The 21,539-nt window shown below is 36.7% G+C and overlaps 4 protein-coding genes and 1 pseudogene across 5 annotated transcripts; 3 read left to right on the forward strand and 2 right to left on the reverse strand.

Moving 5' to 3' along the window:
* Positions 1-658: 658 nt before the first annotated feature.
* On the reverse strand, positions 659-3,915 carry UBC14 (ubiquitin-conjugating enzyme 14). The gene is made up of 6 exons (XM_021957975.2): positions 3,750-3,915; positions 3,493-3,595; positions 3,056-3,153; positions 2,850-2,950; positions 1,127-1,204; positions 659-997 (listed from the first exon to the last, which is right to left on the reverse strand). The coding sequence occupies exons 1-6, from the start codon at positions 3,802-3,804 to the stop codon at positions 920-922; spliced, it is 513 nt and encodes a 170-aa protein (XP_021813667.1). The 5' UTR covers positions 3,805-3,915; the 3' UTR covers positions 659-919.
* A 4,828-nt stretch (positions 3,916-8,743) lies between these two features.
* On the forward strand, positions 8,744-9,610 carry LOC148297012 (uncharacterized; annotated as a pseudogene). The gene is made up of 3 exons (XR_015833942.1): positions 8,744-8,925; positions 9,029-9,096; positions 9,241-9,610. The product of XR_015833942.1 is annotated as an uncharacterized LOC148297012 (transcript).
* A 547-nt stretch (positions 9,611-10,157) lies between these two features.
* On the reverse strand, positions 10,158-13,010 carry LOC110756655 (uncharacterized). The gene is made up of 2 exons (XM_021958104.2): positions 12,858-13,010; positions 10,158-12,367 (listed from the first exon to the last, which is right to left on the reverse strand). The coding sequence occupies exon 2, from the start codon at positions 12,112-12,114 to the stop codon at positions 10,606-10,608; it is 1,509 nt and encodes a 502-aa protein (XP_021813796.1). The 5' UTR covers positions 12,115-12,367; positions 12,858-13,010; the 3' UTR covers positions 10,158-10,605.
* A 4,353-nt stretch (positions 13,011-17,363) lies between these two features.
* LOC110756570 (RING-H2 finger protein ATL52-like) lies at positions 17,364-17,891 on the forward strand. The gene has a single exon (XM_021958010.1). The coding sequence runs from the start codon at positions 17,364-17,366 to the stop codon at positions 17,889-17,891; it is 528 nt and encodes a 175-aa protein (XP_021813702.1).
* An 849-nt stretch (positions 17,892-18,740) lies between these two features.
* LOC110756734 (uncharacterized) lies at positions 18,741-20,743 on the forward strand. The gene has a single exon (XM_021958200.2). It carries the CDS (start codon positions 19,427-19,429, stop codon positions 20,399-20,401), a length of 975 nt encoding a protein of 324 aa, XP_021813892.1. The 5' UTR covers positions 18,741-19,426; the 3' UTR covers positions 20,402-20,743.
* The last annotated feature ends 796 nt before the right edge of the window (positions 20,744-21,539 follow it).

Genomic DNA, 21,539 nt, shown 5'->3' on the forward strand with positions numbered 1-21,539 from the left:
AATGTAATGTGGGGGGCTTTCAGCTTTGCTTTTCCTTTTCTTTTTGGTATTTCTTTTTCTCCACAACATCTTTCGGGTTTCTTCTATAGAGATACAATCTTATGCACCAGGACTCAGTTTTACTTGTACACCCACCCATGCCATGACAGAATCCTCCCTGCCCTGCAACCAATCAATACAATTACAATTTCCAAACAAAATCTTTTCGCATCCAAATCCACTCCAATCCAACCCTTGTTACATCATTTTTAGAATTTCCTTCCTCTGTTTTTCTCTGCATTGCAAATACTGTCTGGTATATGTAATGTGTGTGATTTTATTAATTTCATGTAATCAGTTTTGCCTTTGATGAAATTCCCGTGACAATTATTAAATTGGCGACAGACAGAACGATGATGAACTGGTTGCACTGGCAGGTATACACTGTTCAAAGTCGTTTCAGCACCTCACCAACTTCATATTTTTTTAATTTTGTTTTCAATGTAATTGAGACGACCATAATATGTTCAGTTGTAGAAAAACTTATATGAAACGGGAATAGCAAAACAGTGTTGTCACCATTGCACACTAGTGTTTCTCGTTTAGTCAACATTCAGGTAAAGATTTCAAACATGTCAATCAAATGACGGGGTTCCAAATTTGACATTAAAATTCCAAGTTCACTAATTTAATCCTGATTTCATATTTGACTTTGCAAAGTACCACGAATAAAAAAAACCACATAAAGCATTCACAAGAGTCAACAACACCTGCGCGAGTTGAAGAAAAATCAAAATATATCAACCTTATAATTATCCAAATCTTTTTCCCTGAACTGGTGCAGCAACATACGTATTCATTGGATGCAAGAAAGGATCTAGTTGCAAACAGCATGTTCCTCAAACAGAACAAAACTTAAAAGTGTTTCTGGCCGCATGACTTATAACATTTCTTGTGACTTTCTGACATTGCGGCCTACTTTCTTCTTGAACTCATCCCTGTTGTCTCTCCATTCTTTCTGCAAAACATAATCAACAACATGTGCCAGCAGATTAGCAAGCTACCAGCATCTTGCATGACATTTAAAAAAAATGATAATGAAATCAACAAAAATAGAACATTGGGGGTGGGGGGGAAGAACACCTACCGCAGCTTCGACATTCGCAGGAGATTCATCATTAGGGCTTGAAAGCATTGATATTATACTCAAAACAATGCTCTCAACCTGCAGGTTAACAGCAAATTTGTCAGTAGAGCCTCAACAATAGGACCACAGTAACTACATTCATAGAACAATATGGATGCATAAAAAAATATAAGAAAATGGCTGGCACATTGGGTTTGTATGAGTAAACCAGAACCAAAGCAAACTTTGTTAAAAGTGAAAAATCAACAATTTTCAACCTGTTAAATCAAGTCCTGCATCTCTAAAATTTAGGTGGAAAGAATTGATTGTGAGCTGTGCATTTGATAATATAGCATAATCATAGCAATAATCTTTTCAGTTAAACACATCCCTCAGTCATATATGAACAAACGCATCACTAGTTCACCATGATCTTCAGTATATACTACTATATTTGAGGCAGTAGAAATGGTTGTTTCCTACAACCCTTCCAAAGTCGCTGTTCAAAACCTTCAGCTTTTTGCATCCCCACTTCAAAATTAAAAAAAAAAACTGATTACATTGCCTTGTAAAAGTTGGAGTTGTTCCCACCACCAGTGCCATTGATTAAAATCCTACTATTCAACCCAACTTTGCCATAAGCACCTAAAACTCTAAGTAGTCCAATGTTAAAAAGCCACAGACCTCCAAAAATGAGGGAAGAGTTGAGGCTTAAATATCAGGTTGAAATAATGAGGCTCAATCCTCATGCAGGAACTGAATACATCATTGGAAAATTCAACTATCATATTTGATCCAGATGCCGCATTCCCTCTTTGCTATCCCTTACACCCTTCATTTGAGCACTTTTCCCCATTGAAACCTACAGGATGTTCAGACTATATCATTCAATCTGTCATTTCTGGACCAATTAAATAAGAACAGATGAATTTCCTCCAAAAAGCATGGATTTCACTATACTTAGTATAAGCTTGTCCTATCTCATAAAATCTCTCCTTGAGATGAAGGAACACGAAGCAAACTAACAAGAGGTTCATGGTGCTATAGTACATACAAGAATAACTAATAATTAGGGCTTCGCCAATTGAGCAATGCATTAGTTTCCAATGCATCATGCAGGTCAAAAAATTACTGCACAATATAATAATCAGCCTGAACCCAACTCAAGCAATCTTGTCTAAGCTAGAGTTGTGCTAGGGTTTAGGAACAAGCACCTCAATATGGGCTTAGGTTGAGATCCACAGGGATATTGTACAATTCAGTCCTGCAGTGATCTCATTTCAGCCCTTACAGTTAGCCACCACCAAGCTGCACTGCCAATTATAACTGCCATCAGATGGTCAAGTCAGTGTATTAACGACACACACAAACTCAATCAGTTACCATATGTCTAGATCTCCAAGTTTTTCACTCTTTATCCAAAAACAATGTGCAACTCATAACTCCGAATGACAGATTCCTCATCCAAACACTTAGCCTTCTAATAACTGAATGCTATACACTTTAAATGGAAAGGGGAAAGCTCAATGCACAATAAACTACAGAATTGATTCAGTTCAGATAATCACAAACGTAATACAGTTGCAAGCAAACTCTGCACCCTAAATCTGCACTATTACGACTACAGTGAAACAAGTGAAACCATAAAAGCTAGAAAGTAACATGATTTTTATTCCGCATGATGCACAGAAGACATAAATAATGACAGAATGAGATAATGCATCTTGGCATCTTAAGACCGTACCGTATGGACTGGATTCCAGCGCTCAGTTGCAAGCTCGTAGCCATTTGGATCGTCACCAGGGGGATGAAGAATTGAAATACAAACCTTCCCATCAGGGTAAACTGCAATATATAGAAACTTTCAGGAAGCATGACCAGGATCAACTAGAGGGAAGAAGCAATATAGAAAATTCAATTCAGAAACAATATACAAAATACGGTAGTTACCATTAGGGTGCCACATCTCTGAGGTAAACCGTACTGTAGGAGGGTTGTTCGGGTAATCCTCAGGGAAGCTCATGACGGCATTAAAGAAACCACCCTCACTGCAGCAGAGGAATTATGATAAACCAAATATCCAAAACTTTTTTTTGGGTTCAAAGAATGCATGAAAATGGCTTATAGGTCTGCCCAAAAACTAAGAACCACAGTAAAATATGTGAATTTTGTGACCAGCCCCATTAATAATCAGAACCCGGAATCCCGGATATGATAGAGCAAAACTACACATATGAATTCAAACAAGCCCATATAGTCGTATGAAAAAGAAATCAGCATGTTAAAGAAACACAAACATGCACAGAAACACAAAGCTCGGAATTTGATTATAATGAAAGCCATGTTTCAAAGAAAGGAAAAAAAACAAACGAAATCGGGTTACATACTAGAGAGTATCGGGTGGGCCAATAATTGTGACGTTCCATTCAAAGATGTTTTCTTCAACGACCAAACCAGCCGAGAATCCATCCACTGGGTGTTTGCAGAGATCTGCATAAATAAATAAAAATTTAAACTTGTTTTCTTTAAAAAAAAACAGAGTGTAAATTTCAATCAGTATATATGGTTCAAATCCAAAATGAATCCAATTGCCAAAAACGGTGAAAAATAAAAAGAAAAAGAAAATTTTAGATTATGGTGTGACCTTTGAGCTGCTTCTGGAGGAGGAGGCTGGCTTGGGACGCAGGTTGCGTAGCCATGGAAAACGCAGAGAGAGAGAGAGAGAGGATGGCTTGGCTGCTTTTGAGTTTGGGTTTTATATAGAGATTAGAGAGCACCGAATTTTTAATTTTCGCTCAACTTTCTGTTTCGAATCAATCGAATAATAACTTATACGATAAATAAATAAATAATCAACCCAACAAATTTTTATTTTATTAGACAACCCAACAATTTTAGTCAACACTTTTACCAATGCCACTTCTTACATTGTAAGTTGTAATTTTGTGATGGCAATACGAACCTATTTGTCTACTAAAATTACTTAGGTAGATAAATCAGTTGGTTTGAGCAGTAAATATGTTTTTTTTCACCCAAATTTGAATTTATCTTCTTATAAATTAAATTAATTTATGGTGTATTCACTAATCAGAAATTGAATTTCAATTACCCTCTGTTTGGATGAGGGAAAATAACTCGGAATTTAGCTAAAAGTCGGGAATTTAAGAGGAGAAATTGACAATTCTCTTGTTTGGCAACTTAAGCGCATAATTTGTTAAATGACGCACGGGAAAAATCGTGGAAATTGAGGCATCAAATTCCCGAGTTTAATTTCCACCAAAATAGGCGTCATTTCACAATTTCTATTGTGCGGGAATTCATATTTTCCATGTGCCAAAACTTACATAAGAAAAACAATGCCAAACTTTTCATCTTTAAAAAAAAAAAATCAACACCAAAATTCATTTCACAATTATTGTTTGTACAATGATCTTTTTTATGGTTACTCTAGTACAATGGTATTATGATAATTTTCGTATTAAAGAGATTTCACATGATTGGGATGAAGAAATATGATCTTATTTGAACCATATGTACAATGGAAAAGAAGTTGATTGTATTGATCAATTCCAAATTAGCAAAAATGCATTAAAAAAGTTATGTAGAATTTTAGAAGAAAATAATGGTGGGTTGGTTCGAACAAGAAATATTTCAATTGAAGAATATGTAGCAATATTGTTGAAAATAATTGCTCACAATTTGAAATACAGAGTCATTGGTTTTGACTATTACCATTCAATCGAAACAATTAGTCGGCAATGTAACAGAGTCTTATATGCCATGATGAGAAATAGTGAAGAATACGTAAAATTCCAGCCAAGTACTATTGGGAGTTCTGAAAGAAGCAAATGGCAGTGATTTGAGGTACTTATATAACTAGAAAAAAAAAATTATTTTATTTTCCAACTAGTTATCTTAAGTTTCATACTTATACTGTTTTATATTTCATGTTTAGAATTGTCTTAGGGCACTTGATGGAACTCACATTCCGGTAACAGTGTCGGCGGAAGAAAGACCAAGATATCGAAATATTTAAGTTCTGTCATTTACAATTTACATGAGCTATCCAAACATTGAAATTTTAAATTTCTGTCATTTATAAAATTCGACATACATAAATCCAAACACTGAAATCTTCAATTGCCAGAAATTGAAATGATGGAAATCTAAATTCCGTCATTTTAGAATTCTATGTAATTTGCAATTCCTTCATCCAAATGAAGCATTATGGATTAAAAGGTAAGTTGGACCCACACAAAATTAGGAATTGAATTCCTGATTTTAGAGGAATTCAATTCTTGGGTGGGAGGTGGTATTCTAATCCCTGTAAAATTAACTCATTAGGAATTCATATTTTTTACCAATTATATCTTCACACAATTTTAAATATTCCAAATTTGCCATCTACTTTAATCCAACAACGAGGACATTTTAGTAATTAGCACCACTTTTACCCTAATTCCATATGATTTAGTAAACAACTTCAATAGGAATTTGGAATCTAACTCTCCTCAATCCATATGGTTAGTAAACAAATTCAATAGGAATCCAGAATCTAATTCGCCTGAATCCAACTCCTCCTCAATTCAATTCCTAGTAAACATGTCATTAATAGTTTAGACTATCATTTATATAAATAAATGATTTTACGAGTAATTTTTGGGTGTTCCTGGTACACCACATGACTGGTGTACTATCAAATAGACGTAGGATATTTGGAATATTTCCAATACAACTAACCACATGTCATAAAAAACAATGTAATAAGTTGGAGAATTATTTCACATGTTCTATGTGTATTGAATGGTACAGCAATCACGTGATGTAGCCGAAACATATAAAAATTTCTCTGATTTTACTCGTAATTTGTAAGTTTAATATTACATTTGTTATAAGCAAGAAAATGTATACTTAAAATAAAGACACATGAGATGAGTTTTCTTAATAATATAAGAGATACGATACTACACCCGATTTTCTCAAAAAATAAATTAAATACCTAGGGTTTAGAATGTATAATGGAAAAGAGCTCATGCCAAGCAAAGTCCTAATACATAAGAGGTCAATGGTCGAAAGACATCAAACAACTATGAAGATCAAGTCTAGTTAGAGTCCTAAAGATAATTTGGGCCACTAATGCATACAGTCAAGACCTTTATAAACAAGAGAGCCATAACAATGGAAACGCAATGTCCCTTTTTTAAAGAGTTTTTCTATTTAAATCCTGCACTTTTTTTGGTTCACCTCAACTTCTAATTTAAATTTTTACAATTTCTAAGAAAACCCCACTATCTTCCCAAACTATCCCTAAATACACACCATCAGAAAAAAAAAATTATAAAAAAAAAAAAAACTCATCAACCTCACACCCCACACTCGAATCCTAAAATCTTCAGTTTCATACCAGCATTTTGCATCATTATTCTTTTGCACCCGAATATTATTTTTTTGTAGAACAGGTTCTATAATTTTTCAATGTAACATAGTGTGATAAATATTTTACAAGTAATAGCTTACAAGTGTAGTCGTTCTTCATCAAGAATTTTGTTCTGCTCTGGAAAACGGATATGGTATATGGTATTTTGATGTATATTTTCTTATTATATATATGTTGTACATGGATGCAGTGAACACTGCGTTTATATTATTGAGGGCATTATGTCAATTTAGGAGATAAATAAAAACAACAAGCACAAGCATGGAAGAAATCTGTTAATAAAAGAAAAGGAGGAGGAGAAAGAGAGAGGTGAGGAAGGAACACAAAGCCAGGGGAATTTGTAATATCCACTCCATCCCTATCCATCTATATTACTCTCACAATCCCAATTTAGGGTTTGTGAAGAGAAGATGAGAGTGTAATAGGTTTCTTGGATTGAAAGAGAAGAGTAATTTGGCAATAGGGTGCAGAGGAGTTTGTGTTTTTCAAGAACTCAATATGAAGAGTGGTGGGGTGTGTGGGGGTGTGTGTATAGATGTACTAGGGTTAAGTATTAAGTTGGATGACCTTTTTTGTCTTTTACACAATAATAAAACTTAAGGGCCTAATGATTTAAGTATTGAGGTGAACAAAGAAAAATGTGGGGTTTAAATAGAAAAACTCTTTTAAAATGCTTTGACTTTAGTCTATCAACTTCAGTTCTAAGTTCTGTAATTCATGCCAACGAGGTCTACTCTAGTGAAAATGGACTTGACTTGCATATCAGTGATCTCAAGTTCGAACCCCCATGGTACCTTGACAACATGTGTGTGAGGAAATTCCCCTCCTCCAATATCACTAGTATAAAAAAAGTTATATAATTCATAATTGCTTAGTTCAATTGTCAATCTGTATTAGCTTTCATATTGAAGAATAGCCTATGGTAGCACCATTGAATGAGCAAAGAGAAGCCTATGGTAGCACCTAGCACACAAAGTGCGGTGGGAGATCGAAGAATTGCAATGTGAGCATCACTTTATTCTGATTGGTACTTTTTTTTTTGTTCTCCCTTCAGTAGGTAAAGGAGGAGGAAAAGTTAGAACAACATTATATAACTCATTTGGACTTGCAATCTTCTGAACAATGGAGCATCAAACAAAAGGCACTTGTTAGAGTTAAGGGCCTTATTGTAATTGGATTGACTTCACAACTTGTAGACTTGTAGTTTGGCAAATATAAAAGATATGGTCGTATCTGGTAAGGCCTCCTTTTCTGCTCAAGGAAAGTGGAGGATCTTGTTTCTTTCTTAGCCTGTGCCAATCCTTGAAAGAGAGAATCCAGATTCCATAGTAACCCAACCCACTATGCCAACCAATAGGTAGTGTTTGAGAACGACCTTAGGAGAAAAATGAATGGTTGAAAGGGTGTCCATATAATATGGCCGGCTTTCTTTGTTTTGATGGAGGGAGTCTGAAAATTTTCTTTGACGGACGAAAGATTTGAACTTGAGATATCTTCTAACATTTGAGAGGAGATAGCATTGTGAGCTTGTAATGAATCACTAGCTGCAACTACCCCAAATTCTCAGAAAATTTGTAAACTTAATCAGCTTACATGTCTATATTTGAGGCTAGCTAAGGGGGTGCCTGCAGTTGTAGGCCACACCAATACTTGACCTGGCTTGGACTTGAGAATTAGGACAAGTTCAACTCAACCACAAGCATAACAGGAACCCAAAGCAAAACAGCCAACCAACTTTGAATAGGAAAAAGCTAAATCAGAATATAATCAAAACCAACCATATAATCCAGACAGAAAAATCATGTCCATATTAACGGTTCGAATTCATTATAAATTGTCTCATTGGGGGTCAACGGAGGCAAGAACCATCATTGCTATGGTGAAAATTCTTGTCCCTTACAAGACATGCTCCACTTTAGGCACCTTTTTCTCTTGCAAATACTGTACTTCTTGAAAGAGCTGCAGCGGCCTTTTTTGATTTATAGAACATATTTTTCTAAGTTTTTAGTTAATTTAATTCAAATCTCTTGGTAATTAATGACAATGCAGTACACTTTATGTATAATTATGATATGGTCACCACAATAATGGATGAGAAGTCAACATACAATGACAATTGACCAACTGCTTATTAGCTTGACTCTGCATATATACAGCATTGGATTCCCAGACATGTTTTGGATGATAATCCATACTTTTCAAACTACGTTATGATTAATTTATGAATAAGTGAACTCAGTTATATATATAAATGTAGTTCTGCATGCTTTCCTATGCTCCCATGCAAATTAAAACAATCACATGCCAAAGATGAAGAGGAAGCAACTTCTTCTTCTTGTTTTTGCACTTCTCATGCTTATAGCTCCAGATGCAGCAGAGTCAGGCAAGTCCTTAACTTGTAAATTTGCTAATAATATGAGATGTTGAAGGTGAATGAAAAAACCAAGTTAACACTCTCTTTTGTTTCCTTCTAATGCTTGCTTTAGTGCTTGAATTTGAAACTGCACCAGCAAGAAAGAGTTTGGTGGCCACAAGATACATGTTAGCTACTTGGGTGAGTCTGATATTCCACTGTCTACTGCCGATGATCGTTTTCTTTTTTCCCTTTTTTTTTTCTTTTCAGTTTCGTCTGTGAAATTAAATTTAGTCATTGTTTATTTAAAATGATGGGAGAAATTCATTGTTTCTGTGGAAATAGCTCAATTCCAGGAAGCTGGTTAAAGTTCAAGCTGTTCACAAAGTCCCATCAGGACCAAACCCCACCGGAAATCAGAAACCACCATCCAGGCAAGACTGAGAAGGCAGATGGGGGTGCTTAATTATTGCAGATGCATTTTTGGGATTAGATCAGTTGGGTGAATTTTTGGAATTAGAGTCAATGGTCAGATATGTATGTTTTCCACTAGTAAAACTTCCCATTTTGGCATATATTTCAGAAGTGTATTGCATGCTATCTGGATTAGCTTTTCATATTATATGTTTTGGTATAATGGATAGAAACATGGATACTAGTTTTTTCTTTTGCTAGTCTCATGCCGCATAATCTATTTGTATTTGCTTGAGATAGACATGAGCTTTCTGGCATATGCATCTTTTTATCTTGAAGTAGAAATATCAGCTCTTGGGAAAATGATGCCATAATTAAATAGATTACCTGTGAAGACTGTGATGTTGGATTTTTGCAATCATGAAGGTCATTCTTATAACAGCAGAAAAACTTGTGTGAAACAGGGATAACGCTGTTTTGCTATCCCGACCAATCACGCTATGCCACGTATAATAACGGAAATAGCAAAACAATGCTATCATCATTGCACACAAGTGTTTTCTCCTATAACAGAGGTTGTGATGTAATGGAATGTCCCACTATCCTCTGGATCCTATTGTTGCCAAAGGAAGAGAGCATTAGCTACCGGTTTGGACATAAACAATTTTGTGTATTCAAAGATCTTCAAAAGCACCTATGGAGACTGTTTCCTTGGGTGACGCTTGAAGGCCCAAATAATATCACGCAAAAGCACCAACATTTGGCTACAACAATCAACGATTCACAGAGGAGAGCAACAACTAGCGTAGTTGAAATAGAGTCCCTGGTGTTTTATCTGAAATCAAATCCAATGAAAACAATAAAATTTCATAGAGAAGAAAAGAGTCAACCATAAGTTATTTCCTTTATACAAAGAACCTTCAATCCAAGCATAACATGGGAATCAAACTTTATAATAATGTCGAACTCCCGAAACCAGATGCTATGCACCAGGATTTTTAGTGCAAAGCTATAAGCAAAAGGCGTAAGGCCAATAAAACATAAGATACACAGCAGTTTCTTACCATACCATCTATAAATCAACATCAATCTGATAAATTGTATAAAAAGGAAGGGAAAGAAAGGCTGCTAACTTTTTCTCACTTTTTTTTTCCTTAGGGTGGGGGTTTAAATATCTAAAGGGAAAAGAAAAAAAAAAATCAGATTTCATTAAATAGATTTCCACGGTGGAATCAAGTTAAAAAAACAATGAAACAGCAAAAAATGTTTCTTGCATCTGTCGTCTTAATGGCTCCTTTAGGTCAACAGATGCTCTCTTTCATTCCAGGGAGAGGGACGAAGACACACACGGACCTCATGTTCTTCTGGTCCCACTCGACGTTTCGGTACCATAATCTCGAGCATTGTTCCAGTCTCGTCGCAGTACGCTTCCAGTTTTGCATCTTCTGGAATGCGGGTAGGGAGCACAATTTCCCTCACAAATTCCCCAGGAGGGCAGTGCTCCGGTGTTGGATCTGTTAGCTTAAATGTTCTATCACGTCTCTTAATGAATGGAATACAAGCTGTACTCACACAAGATATCTTTACAATCCCATGTGACGGAGTATTCTTCCAAGTAACTTTTACCCTTTGAAGATCTACAAAAGGCAAGCTGACAATGATCAAAAACCCTTCATCATCCTCGTATATTGTTTTCGCAGCTGTAACAGGCCCAGATGCATTCTTCATTACCCCACTAAACTCATTAAACCAAGGTGACTCAACTGGGTAGACTTTGCCATCCAAAACTCTGTCAAAATGTGGGTTATTAGGTAAACAACAATCACTGTCACTCCCATGGGGGAAAAGGTCCTTCTTTCGCTTGTTGCAGACTGGGGATAGGTCCATCCCCTCATTGTTCACATGCTCTGACGGCTGAGTTGACAAATTTAAACCAGTACCATCAAGTAATTTTCTTGGGTGAGAATTTATATTGTTCTTTGATGGAGGGACTGGCCGTTCAAGCTCGAATTCTGTATTTTGTAGGTTCCTCCAAGTACCAAAGTCACTTGCTTCAGGAGGGATTGAGAAATTTATATCTCGGCCTGTAAGCTCTGTCCACCTCTTCCTCTCTTCATCATCAAGACACATGAGGTTGGGTGATCGAACAACTTCAATCCCATGAACACACTGCGGATTAGAAAGACCCCTATAGTGCTTCCTCTGCATCCGATGAGACCGAACAAAACCCCTGTCGACACTAAATGGGAATGGACGTTCTCCTTGGCGAGAATGCCCATTCATGTAGCTCCTCAGCTGCATCTTACCCAATGCATTTTCAGGCCTATCCTTGAAAACCCACATATACATGTTCTCCATATCATGCTGAACCAAGAAAGCATCTAACTGCAAGTCTGTTTTGTCATACCCAGACACCCCATTACTGTCCCGAATGACCTTACACTTGGACTTCTCATTCAACACAGGCTTGAAATAGAAGCTGAAGAAAAACCATGCACCCCAAACGCTATCAAGTCTCTTGTTGCATTTCCTTACGACTTTGGGGAGACTGATTGTTGCCTCAGCCTCATAAACTTGAGACCCAAGGCCTACATCCAAGATGTCACATGAATCATTCCAGGTTTGAGGAGGTGGGCTGGGCTCAGAAAGTAGCGGGAGATTGATATCAGGAGGACGAGAAAGTATGAAAGTTCGATTCATCTCTCTTTCCAATTCATCATGCGACAAAGAACTCGAATCCATAGACAATAATGTAGACAAATGAGAATTCTCTATGGACAAGGTAGTGAGAAGAGCTTCCCCCATGATTTTCCACAATCTATTCCCTCTCCTGCTTCTGGGTTACAAGTTGTAAACCCCACCTTCCAAACAGAGTCACCTCACAAACATCTCAATATATCAAAATGAGCCAACAAAGATTGTAGATCCATCAAAAATTCCACAAATGAACAGAATCCTTATGATTCACACCTACAAATAAATCTTCCAAATATTTACAGACCCCTCAATCAATCCAAGCGCATTGAAGTGCAATTATCATTCTAAAAACAAGGACAACCTGAAAGCCATATCAGATCAGTGCAACTCAATCAGGACTATCACTTTCAGAATAAATACAATTATATGCAAGCAATTAACTTCAGAACAGCCTATCCCTTGTTTGGTTTAAGACAAAACTGGGAGGAAAAGAAAAATAAAACATGATTTTAGTTATAATTTCTCTTATTCCTACACAATAAATTTCGTTACTTTTAGAAAACCATACATCTCAGCTGCATCAAAGCTTAATTTTTATTTAAAATCCCCAGTACCCAAATCATTACTTTTCCAAGATCCAATTTTCAATATTTTTCTTTTCCTACACCTTCTTAGCAACCAAATAAGGCGACACACAACCAGAGAAAACCCTAGAATCTCATAAAATGTACCAAAAATGTATATCGGAATATAAATATCCAAAGGGATAAAATCAAGCAAAAAAACCCTAGCCCTATGAAAAAAAATTCCCAAAAGAAAAAGATAAAATCAAAGAGATATTCGTAGGTTACCAATAAAGGAAGGCCTCGAAGCAACAGCTACAGAGGAAATTGCAATCAGAGCCCCAATTTTGAGAGAGAGAGAGAGAAAGAAAGAAAGAAGGAAAGGGAAGGAGAGAGAGAGAAGGGGGGAGGGGGAGATGACGGTGTCTGTTTAAAGAGACGGAGTTAATGAGAAAAGACCTGCACCAGTAACATCACAGTCGAAAAACAAGCGCCGTTTATTAACGGAAGCCGTGGATTATGTGTCCGAGATGGGTCAAAACAGGCGTCTATTGGAGTTGGACCTTTGTGATTTGTGATGGACGATTGTACATTTGACCCGGACCCGTTTAGCCTTGAACCTGGTAAAGCCCAACTATGTCTAAGCCGATCTTGACCGTTAAAAATCAACAGTTAGATGGTTGAGATGGCACCACATCTTAATTCACGTTTAATTTTTATAATGGGTTTTTGACCGAAATGGTCCCCAACTTGTACTCCAGTATCATTTTGGTCTACCAACTAAAATTTTCATTTTAATCGTCCTCTAACTCTTCATTTGATGTTAATTTTGCTTGTAAGGACATTGGTCTATTAAAATTGTGCTTTTCAATTCTTATTTTAAGTCTTGGTGATAGTGATGATAATTTTTCCTACAAGTTAGGGTGTTTGTGTGGCTTCGATCTTAACGAATCGGGTATGAAGGATAAAAATCGAATATGGTGTTTTGGGTATTGACGAAAATAGTATTCAAATCTTTCATCGGAACTCAATTTAAGATATACATATATGTTGCTAAAACAGAAAGGGAAGAAAAAGTAAACAAGGATGTGATGGGAAGGGCATAACTATCTCTGATTCGCGCCATTACCATCCCTATTTGGTGGCGATATGAAATTTGATATTTTTATAAAAGAAAATTAAAAAACTATTTACCTTTGATAAATTCAAACATTTTGTCAAATGGATATTGTTTAGTAATTAGAAACGTAGGTGCAAAAGTCGTATTTGCCATGGAAGGAGGCGTTTGACATTTGTGTACTTGGGAGGAAGGAAAGACTACCAGTCAACAACGCATCGCCGTTTGGGAAACTGACGGTGTGTCATTCCCATTCCCATTATCCCATTATCCCATTATCCCATCCCATCATTCATTCATTGGTATGGAAAATGGGGAAAATTGCATCACCATCGAGCCACACGTTTAGCTTTTCATCCCACACGTATCATCTCATCAAATAATTGTGAATATATAGGTTTTTATTGGGGTGACCGCCAAAGCAAAATTATAGAGGAGAGAGGGGTTGGATCTTGGACTTGGATGGAGAGTTTATACATGCAACTACTGTACACGTGTATAGTGTAGGCTACAATGTTTCTCATGGACATCGAATCTTTTACCAAGTCCACTTATCATCACACACACACACACACCAACTCCTTATTTGATAACATACCCAATGGATCTTTAACACCTGTTTAGTCTTATCACCACCTGATCTACTTTCCAACTTTTCAATTATTAGGCCAAGTAGGTTGTTCATCCTATTGCACTCGAGTTCGATCCGTATATTAGATTAGTTTAGAGTATTCTTAATAGCCTTTTCAAAAGATTTGGAATGCTAAAATAGGTCAACTACATCATCAAAACTCTTTTCAACAGCCTTTTTCCAAACAATAAATACATAGATATTTTTCACATGTTTTCATTCTTTTTCATAACATTGTATTAATTGAATTGAAGAGTCTGTTGGGGCACAAAATATTAAAGTAGCAAACAAAGCTTTTCAAATAACAGGTCAACAAACTTAAATTTAAAAAGTTTGATTTGCTACTATAGTTGGAGATGCTCTTAAAACATCGTTTCGTTTTGTTTATCTATAAAATGCATGTTTAAGAGATATTTTGAATCACATTTTTTTATTATAAAAAAATAATTAGGGTACAACAAATATGAAAATTGATGCTTTTATTAATATAAAATAACCATTTATATATAAAAAAGGGTTTTGAGGCTGTCATATATGTCCCGGATAGTACCTTACCTTTCAATATAAGTGAAGATGTTTTTTTTGTGTTTGGAGGATGCATGTTGTTGGGCCCTTATGTAGTGTCCATATTGAATTGTTATTTAATGGAATTGAGTTGAGTTGAGTTGAGTTTAGATCATAATCATTGACTAAAAGTAAAAGGAGATAAGCATGGCTTATGCATAAGTAGGAGTTGAGCTTATTATAAACAAGGGCAGATTCCCTTTTGCTTTATCATCGTTAGTGCTAAGATGGTATAGCAATTGTTGTCTTCTTCATGAATTTCCAATCCATTTTCTGCATAGGAGACCATAATGGCTTCGGCATAGGAGACAAAAATGTGTTTATATCTTATTAATCCTATCACTTATATAAGATTCCATTTTGTGTCAGTGCTACATTTATAAAAAAAAATAAGACGGAGGGGATTCAAACTTGGAATCTCTTTCAATGTTTCGAAAGAATGTCTCACTAGACATTGGATCTAGTTAATCGTTAATGTTACAAGTACAAAGCGAATTACCTAATAAATATCGCTCCGTTAACATTAATTTGCAAGAAATGGTATGGCAAGTGTGTTGTATGAATTTCGAAACCATTTGTTTGTTCCATTGGAAATAGTGAAAATTAATCAGAATGGTTTCCAGGCAAGAGCTTTCTCAACGTTGTTGTGCTTACCTAGTTGGGTTAATGATATTAATCTTCAAAAAAGCCTATGATCTCTCACTGTCTGTCTTTTAGGCATATAATAAAACAATGGCAACCTGCTTAGCTATAACCGCCCCTTACCATATGGCTGACGAGAATAACATTGACTCTCAGGCCTTGGTTCTTCTAGTTGGTTCGATTTTGGCTATGGTTGTGTTCGCATTCTACCTTTGCTTGTGCATGGTCGTTTATTGCTGCTGCAAGACCATGCCCCTAAAAGAACAAACACTACGTCATTTGGGGACTGAACTGCAAGAGATTCTCATCCAAGTTGCCGGATTTGCAGCGCCAATGCCACGCCGTTGACGCTAGTAGTTCAACGTTAGTAGGGTTCTGAGTCCAGTGAGCCGGAGAGGCATCAGGAGTCAAGAATTTTGCAAGGCATCGTTGTATCTAGCTGGGAGAGTGTTGCATGATGGTGAGGTTTTCTTACTTATCTCTTGCAATTTCCACTCTATATTTTGTTTTGGGGTTAACCTGCAAACTACAGGCCCATTTTGATTTGACATCCCAATGAAGCCCATTGTAAATCGGATTGATCTCACCAAATGTTAAGGCCACCCCAAAATCAAGCCCTACTGGACAACCAAAATATAAGTAAGCCCATTGTGTATATGTAAATATATCAGGAATTCTATAGCGAGGGCTTTAGATATAGCCCTTAGGTGAGACCCTATTTCTTAACCGTTGGATCAAATTGGTTATCCTAATTCAATGGTTAAGAGATAAGACCTCACCTAAAGACCATATATAAGGCCCTATATAGAGTGGAAGTTCATGTAGCTAGCTCCACAGTTGCATGCATTTTCAGGCCTTTCTTCGAAAACCAAGAAAGCATCTAATAAAACTCTAACTGCAAAGTCTTACATCATCATATTATGTAAAATTTCACTTTGATCTTTGATATACATTTCAATTTTAAGCAATTTATATCATAACACATGCTAATGTTTGAAATGAGAATCCTCTATGGTACTCACTTCGATAACCGTTTGAGCCAATTTTTAAGGGTAAAGGAAATTGAAAATTTTGTTAACAACTAAAACATGTTATGCACCATGAACTAGAAAAGACATACAATAAAACCAATTAGTGCTTAGTGTATTGACATCTATATCCTTAATGTTGAAAGATGTCTCAAGTTCGAATATATCATTCTTCATTGAAAAAATATATATGCGCAAATGTATGATCGTGCAATTAATGTTCACTGAAACCACATAAATGGAACGTGTAACTGACCAATTGTTTAGTACGTATATTATAACAGAACTCGGATTTTTAAGGTTCATTACGTCTACTATTACAACTACTACATCAAAAGAAAGAACACAAATTGAATCACATATGGATTGTGGTGTGTAATTACTGGAGCCGTGCATGGCTTTCACATAACTAGGAGTTAGGCTAATTACAAATAAGATCCCATCTTGCTTTCATCATTAGTGCTAAAACAGAAAGGCAAATAACCCAAGAAAAATGGCAAAGTATCAGCCACGGGTTCCTCCTCCTCCATTAACATTACTTGCACGAAATGGTATGGTATTTGTTTCTACTTGAAGTTCCAAAACCCTTTTGATCTGCATATGAAATAACGAAAACCAAAATGATATTTTGATCTGCAAAAGTGCCGACTCAGAGGTTCAAATCTCTAACCAGTTTCTCATTGTCTTCGTAGGCACACAAGACAATCCCAAACCTTCGCTATAATCGCCTCTTCTATATATAATTTCCAATGTTCCAATGTTGCATTTTAGCCAAATTAGAGTCTCTTAATTCTAGACTGTAAATTTCTACAATGGCTAAAATTGTCTCTGACCCCAAATTGTACATTCTTCTGGTGGCTTTGAGCTCGGCTGTGCTTGTGGTCACACTCTACCATTGCATCATCATTTGTTGCCGCAACCGCAACCCGCCACGACGACAAATACAACACCGTTTGAGGCCTAACATGCAAGAGATCACAAGCTTCACAGCAGCAAGCAGCGTGGAGGCTTCCTCAGTGGCCCAACTCATTCCGGCCCACAAGTTTCAAAAGGGTGTGGGCTTGCTCTTGGAGGGAGATGGTATGTGTGCTGTGTGTCTGAGTGAATTTGAAGAGGGTGACGAATTTCGAACCTTGCCGGAATGCATGCACTCGTTTCACGTTCCATGCATTGACATGTGGCTGTATTCCCATCCGAGTTGCCCAACTTGCCGCACGGATGCCACGCCGCAGACGCCTGCAGTTAAGCGCTCGCCGGATTATGGGTCCGGTGCGCTGGAGAGGCCTCAGGAGTTAATAATTTTACAAGACATTGTTGTTATGCAAACTAGCTACGAGTAACGAATGATCTCGAGGTTTGTAGAATTGCGCTTGATTTTGGGTGGTCTCAATGGGCCATAAAAATGGGCTTGGATGCCAAAACAAAATGGGCATGTAACAGAGTCCTGGTAATTTGTGACCAAATTAAGATAGTCCTATCAGTTGCATGTAATTATATGGGAAGGTTACAATATATTTATGGATTGTTTGAACGTTATTTAAAATGTTAGGAAGACTACATTTATGAATTACATATACTCGTACTAAAAGTAACGGTTGGTATATGTATATAATTTTTATAACGTGGTCCATGGGCCCCAAACTTTCAATCATAAAACCATATGTATTGAATGCCCACTTGTTTTCCAGCCAATTTACAATAGACAATTAAACTCTGTTATTTTTTGTTTTATTTTATATAATTGAAATAAATCTGCAGTCTAAAGAAATCAAACCATGTTTTTCTCTTTTTTTTTTTTAACTCTGACAGATATAAAAACATTATGGATGGATATGTAGTTGTACTGGAGAATAATTATATTCTTAAATAAATTTTAAAAAAATAAAAAAAATAAAAAAATAAAAAAATAAAAAAAAAGGAGAGGGAATGTGCATTTGCCAGAAGATTAACCTCCTTTAATCATAGGGGTGCCACTGCCAACGCCAAGCAACTTGTGATTTTAAGGACAAAAAGAAACTGTTTTTTAGCCCTTGGACTTGGAGTCAAAGGTATCAAGCCTCACAAAAAAGCTTATAAACTTTCAGTTTATATATATATATATTATTATATAAATATAAATGCAGGTTTTCCTAATTTAGCCATTTGAGATATAAATTAAAAGATGCTTCTTCATTCCAATTTAGCATCAAATCAAAAATGACACATCGCTTTCTTTGTCTTTGTGTTCCCATGTGAACATCCCTCGAAGAACGCAAGTCCTCACAGCCATAGACTAGCGAGGCATTCGGCCATTTGCCAACCCTTTGAGTCTCTAGGCTCCACTTTCACCGTTTTAAATCCCCTGCTCTTTTTCCAGAGCTCCCAGTTTTTTGTGCACCTCACTATGAGACAGTGGTACTGTTTATGAACCATTTCTGTAAGCAATTGGAGTTTCAGTGTTTTGGGCCAATTTTCTGTGATTATCCAAATCCAGGCAAGTTAGTGTTAGTGGGTTTTTAAAGTAAGAAGCTTTTGTAATCATGGTTGATGATTTAAAGAGTGATTTTCAGAAAAGGAGGAGCCTTTTAGTGATGTTTTAGCAGCTGGGTATGTGGGCATCGTTATTTGACGGTAAAGTAGTATGCAAGGTAAAGAGAACTGGTAAAGCATAGATATTTCTTTCATCTTTTGGGTCCTTGTGAAAGTTCATGATCTTGGTTCTTGGGCTTGTCCTCTGGTCATAGAAGATTGGAACTATTGAGAAGTTCCCAGCAAATTAAGCTTTCCTTTCGCTTTCTTGGGTTTCTGTTGAAGTGGATGAAAACTTTTGAGAGAAACATTTGAGCTTGATTTTGCAGTTTTTGATGTAATATCAGTAGTTTTCTGATGAGATTTGATGACAAAGATGAAATCTTTGAGTAGCGTAGGACTTGGTTTGAGTGTAGTTTTTGGTTGTCTTTTCTTGGCTCTCATTGCTGAGCTTTACTATTTGTTGTGGTGGAAGAAGAGGTTCACCAACAGAGAGATTGAAAATGACTACAGCAGCCCACAAAAAGAGCTGTTCTACACGTTTTGCTGGAGAAGGAACTCTTCTTTGTGCCACACAGCTCGAGGCCCCAGAGAACTCTGTGCTTCATTGAGAATGACAGAAACACTTGTCCATGATCCAAATTCTCAGCTTCATATGCACACAAGCAACAATTTGCTGCTCAAACAATTGGAAGAGGATGAGCTGGACGCAGAGCTTATGAGGCTGCAAAACGCTGCAGGCCCTCCAAGACATCTCTTCACAATTGTGGAAGAAACAAAGGAGGACTTAGAATCTGAAGATGGCAAGTCTAGAGGTGATAGGAGCCAAAAGGGGTCAAGAAGTAAGAGTTTGAGTGATTTGCTTGTCACTGTAGAGACACCATATTTGACTCCTTTGGGTTCTCCAACTCTTTTCACACCTCCTCTCACTCCTGCGGTGGATTCTCAGAACCAGCATGGATTCAACCCTCTCTTTGAATCAAAAACTGATGCAGAATTCAACAGGTTGAGGTCATCTCCACCTCCCAAGTTCAAGTTCTTGCAGGTAGCTGAGGAGAAACTTAGAATAAAACTAAAGCAAGAGGCTGAAAAGGGTGTTCATAAGATTGATGGTCAAGTTCAAGAGAAAGGAAATAAAGCTCCTCCCATTTCAAGGTTCCTTAAAGATGAGGAAGATGGTTCTTTTATCACAATAATTGTTGACAAAAACAAAGAAAGGGAGCTTAATCATCACCATCTCCAGCTACCACAATACCATTCAAGCACTTCTCAGGTTCTTCCCCTTGCTTCTTCACCTTCAGCATTCAGATCACCAATTAACAAGAAGCCCACTTTACATTAGAGAACAATTTGATCTCTCTCTTTTTTTTTTCTTCTCTTTTTTCTTTTTGGATTTTACTAATTTTTGGTGTGTTGGGTTTATCTTGTTTTTTAGGCTGAGGGTTTAGTAATAGGTTAATATGAAAAATCCCTTGTGCAATGTATCTTGAATTTTAATGGGAGGGGGGGGGGGGGACACATTTTCTGCAACCTGATGGTGGGAGAGATGGGTCTGGTGCAAGTGGGGGACCTGTGGCTGTGAAGTTATTTGTTTTATTCAGTCTCAAATGTCCCCTGAGTTGTCTGATACCTGTAATCTTCTTGTGAGTGATAATGCTACAACAACTGATGTTCTTGTCCAAAATTTGAGACCAAATTCTTCTCTCTCTCTCTCTCTCTCTCTCTCTCTCCTACTTTTATCAGTAAGAGCATGCATAAACAATCATTGTTGCCATGTCCTTGTTCTGGCATGTTTATCCCACTAGTTTTGGTAAAAAAAGATTTTGAAGGGGTAATTAATATCTTTGTACAAAGGTAGAGTTTAATTAAGCATGGAAAATTTAAAAACATTGATTTACCTACTGGCTGACATGATAATTAAGAAAGCAGAGCAGACCACCACCTGCATTACATGACAAAGTTGAAAAAAGGAGAATGGAGTTGAGATGGCATTTGGCCTTTTTCCCAAACAACAAAGATAAGCAAATGCCCCGTGAAAGTGGCTTGTGGGAATTTGCCGAAAGGTCCAACTCTCCTTCCCTCCACCTGGAAGAATCATTATAGGCTCTTACTTTTTTACTGTCCCGCTTTGTAATCTTCTGTGCTGACAGATTCTTGACTCAAATCATGAGCTTTAATGTGTAAATCAACTTTTACTTTAATGGTCCTTCCTTATTTCATTGTTCATTGGACTGAATTTCCATTTCACAGTACGGAGGGTTTCTCGACCAAAAATCATAAAAACTGCTATTTTTTTAAATTTATATAAATAACTGTTATGTTAGCAGAAGAGAAAACATCAGCACTTCATAAAAAGTTAGAAACGTGTGATGATGATAGAAAGTCACATGCTTTAGGTCACTTTGACAAAAGTTTACCAACAACTATTGTGGTCAGGTAATATATCTCCATTTCATTGTTGCTTTCAATTGAACTCGATT

Source organism: Prunus avium, chromosome 2 (genome assembly GCF_965620075.1).
Source record: "Prunus avium chromosome 2, drPruAviu1.hap1.1, whole genome shotgun sequence".
NCBI lineage: Eukaryota > Viridiplantae > Streptophyta > Magnoliopsida > Rosales > Rosaceae > Prunus > Prunus avium.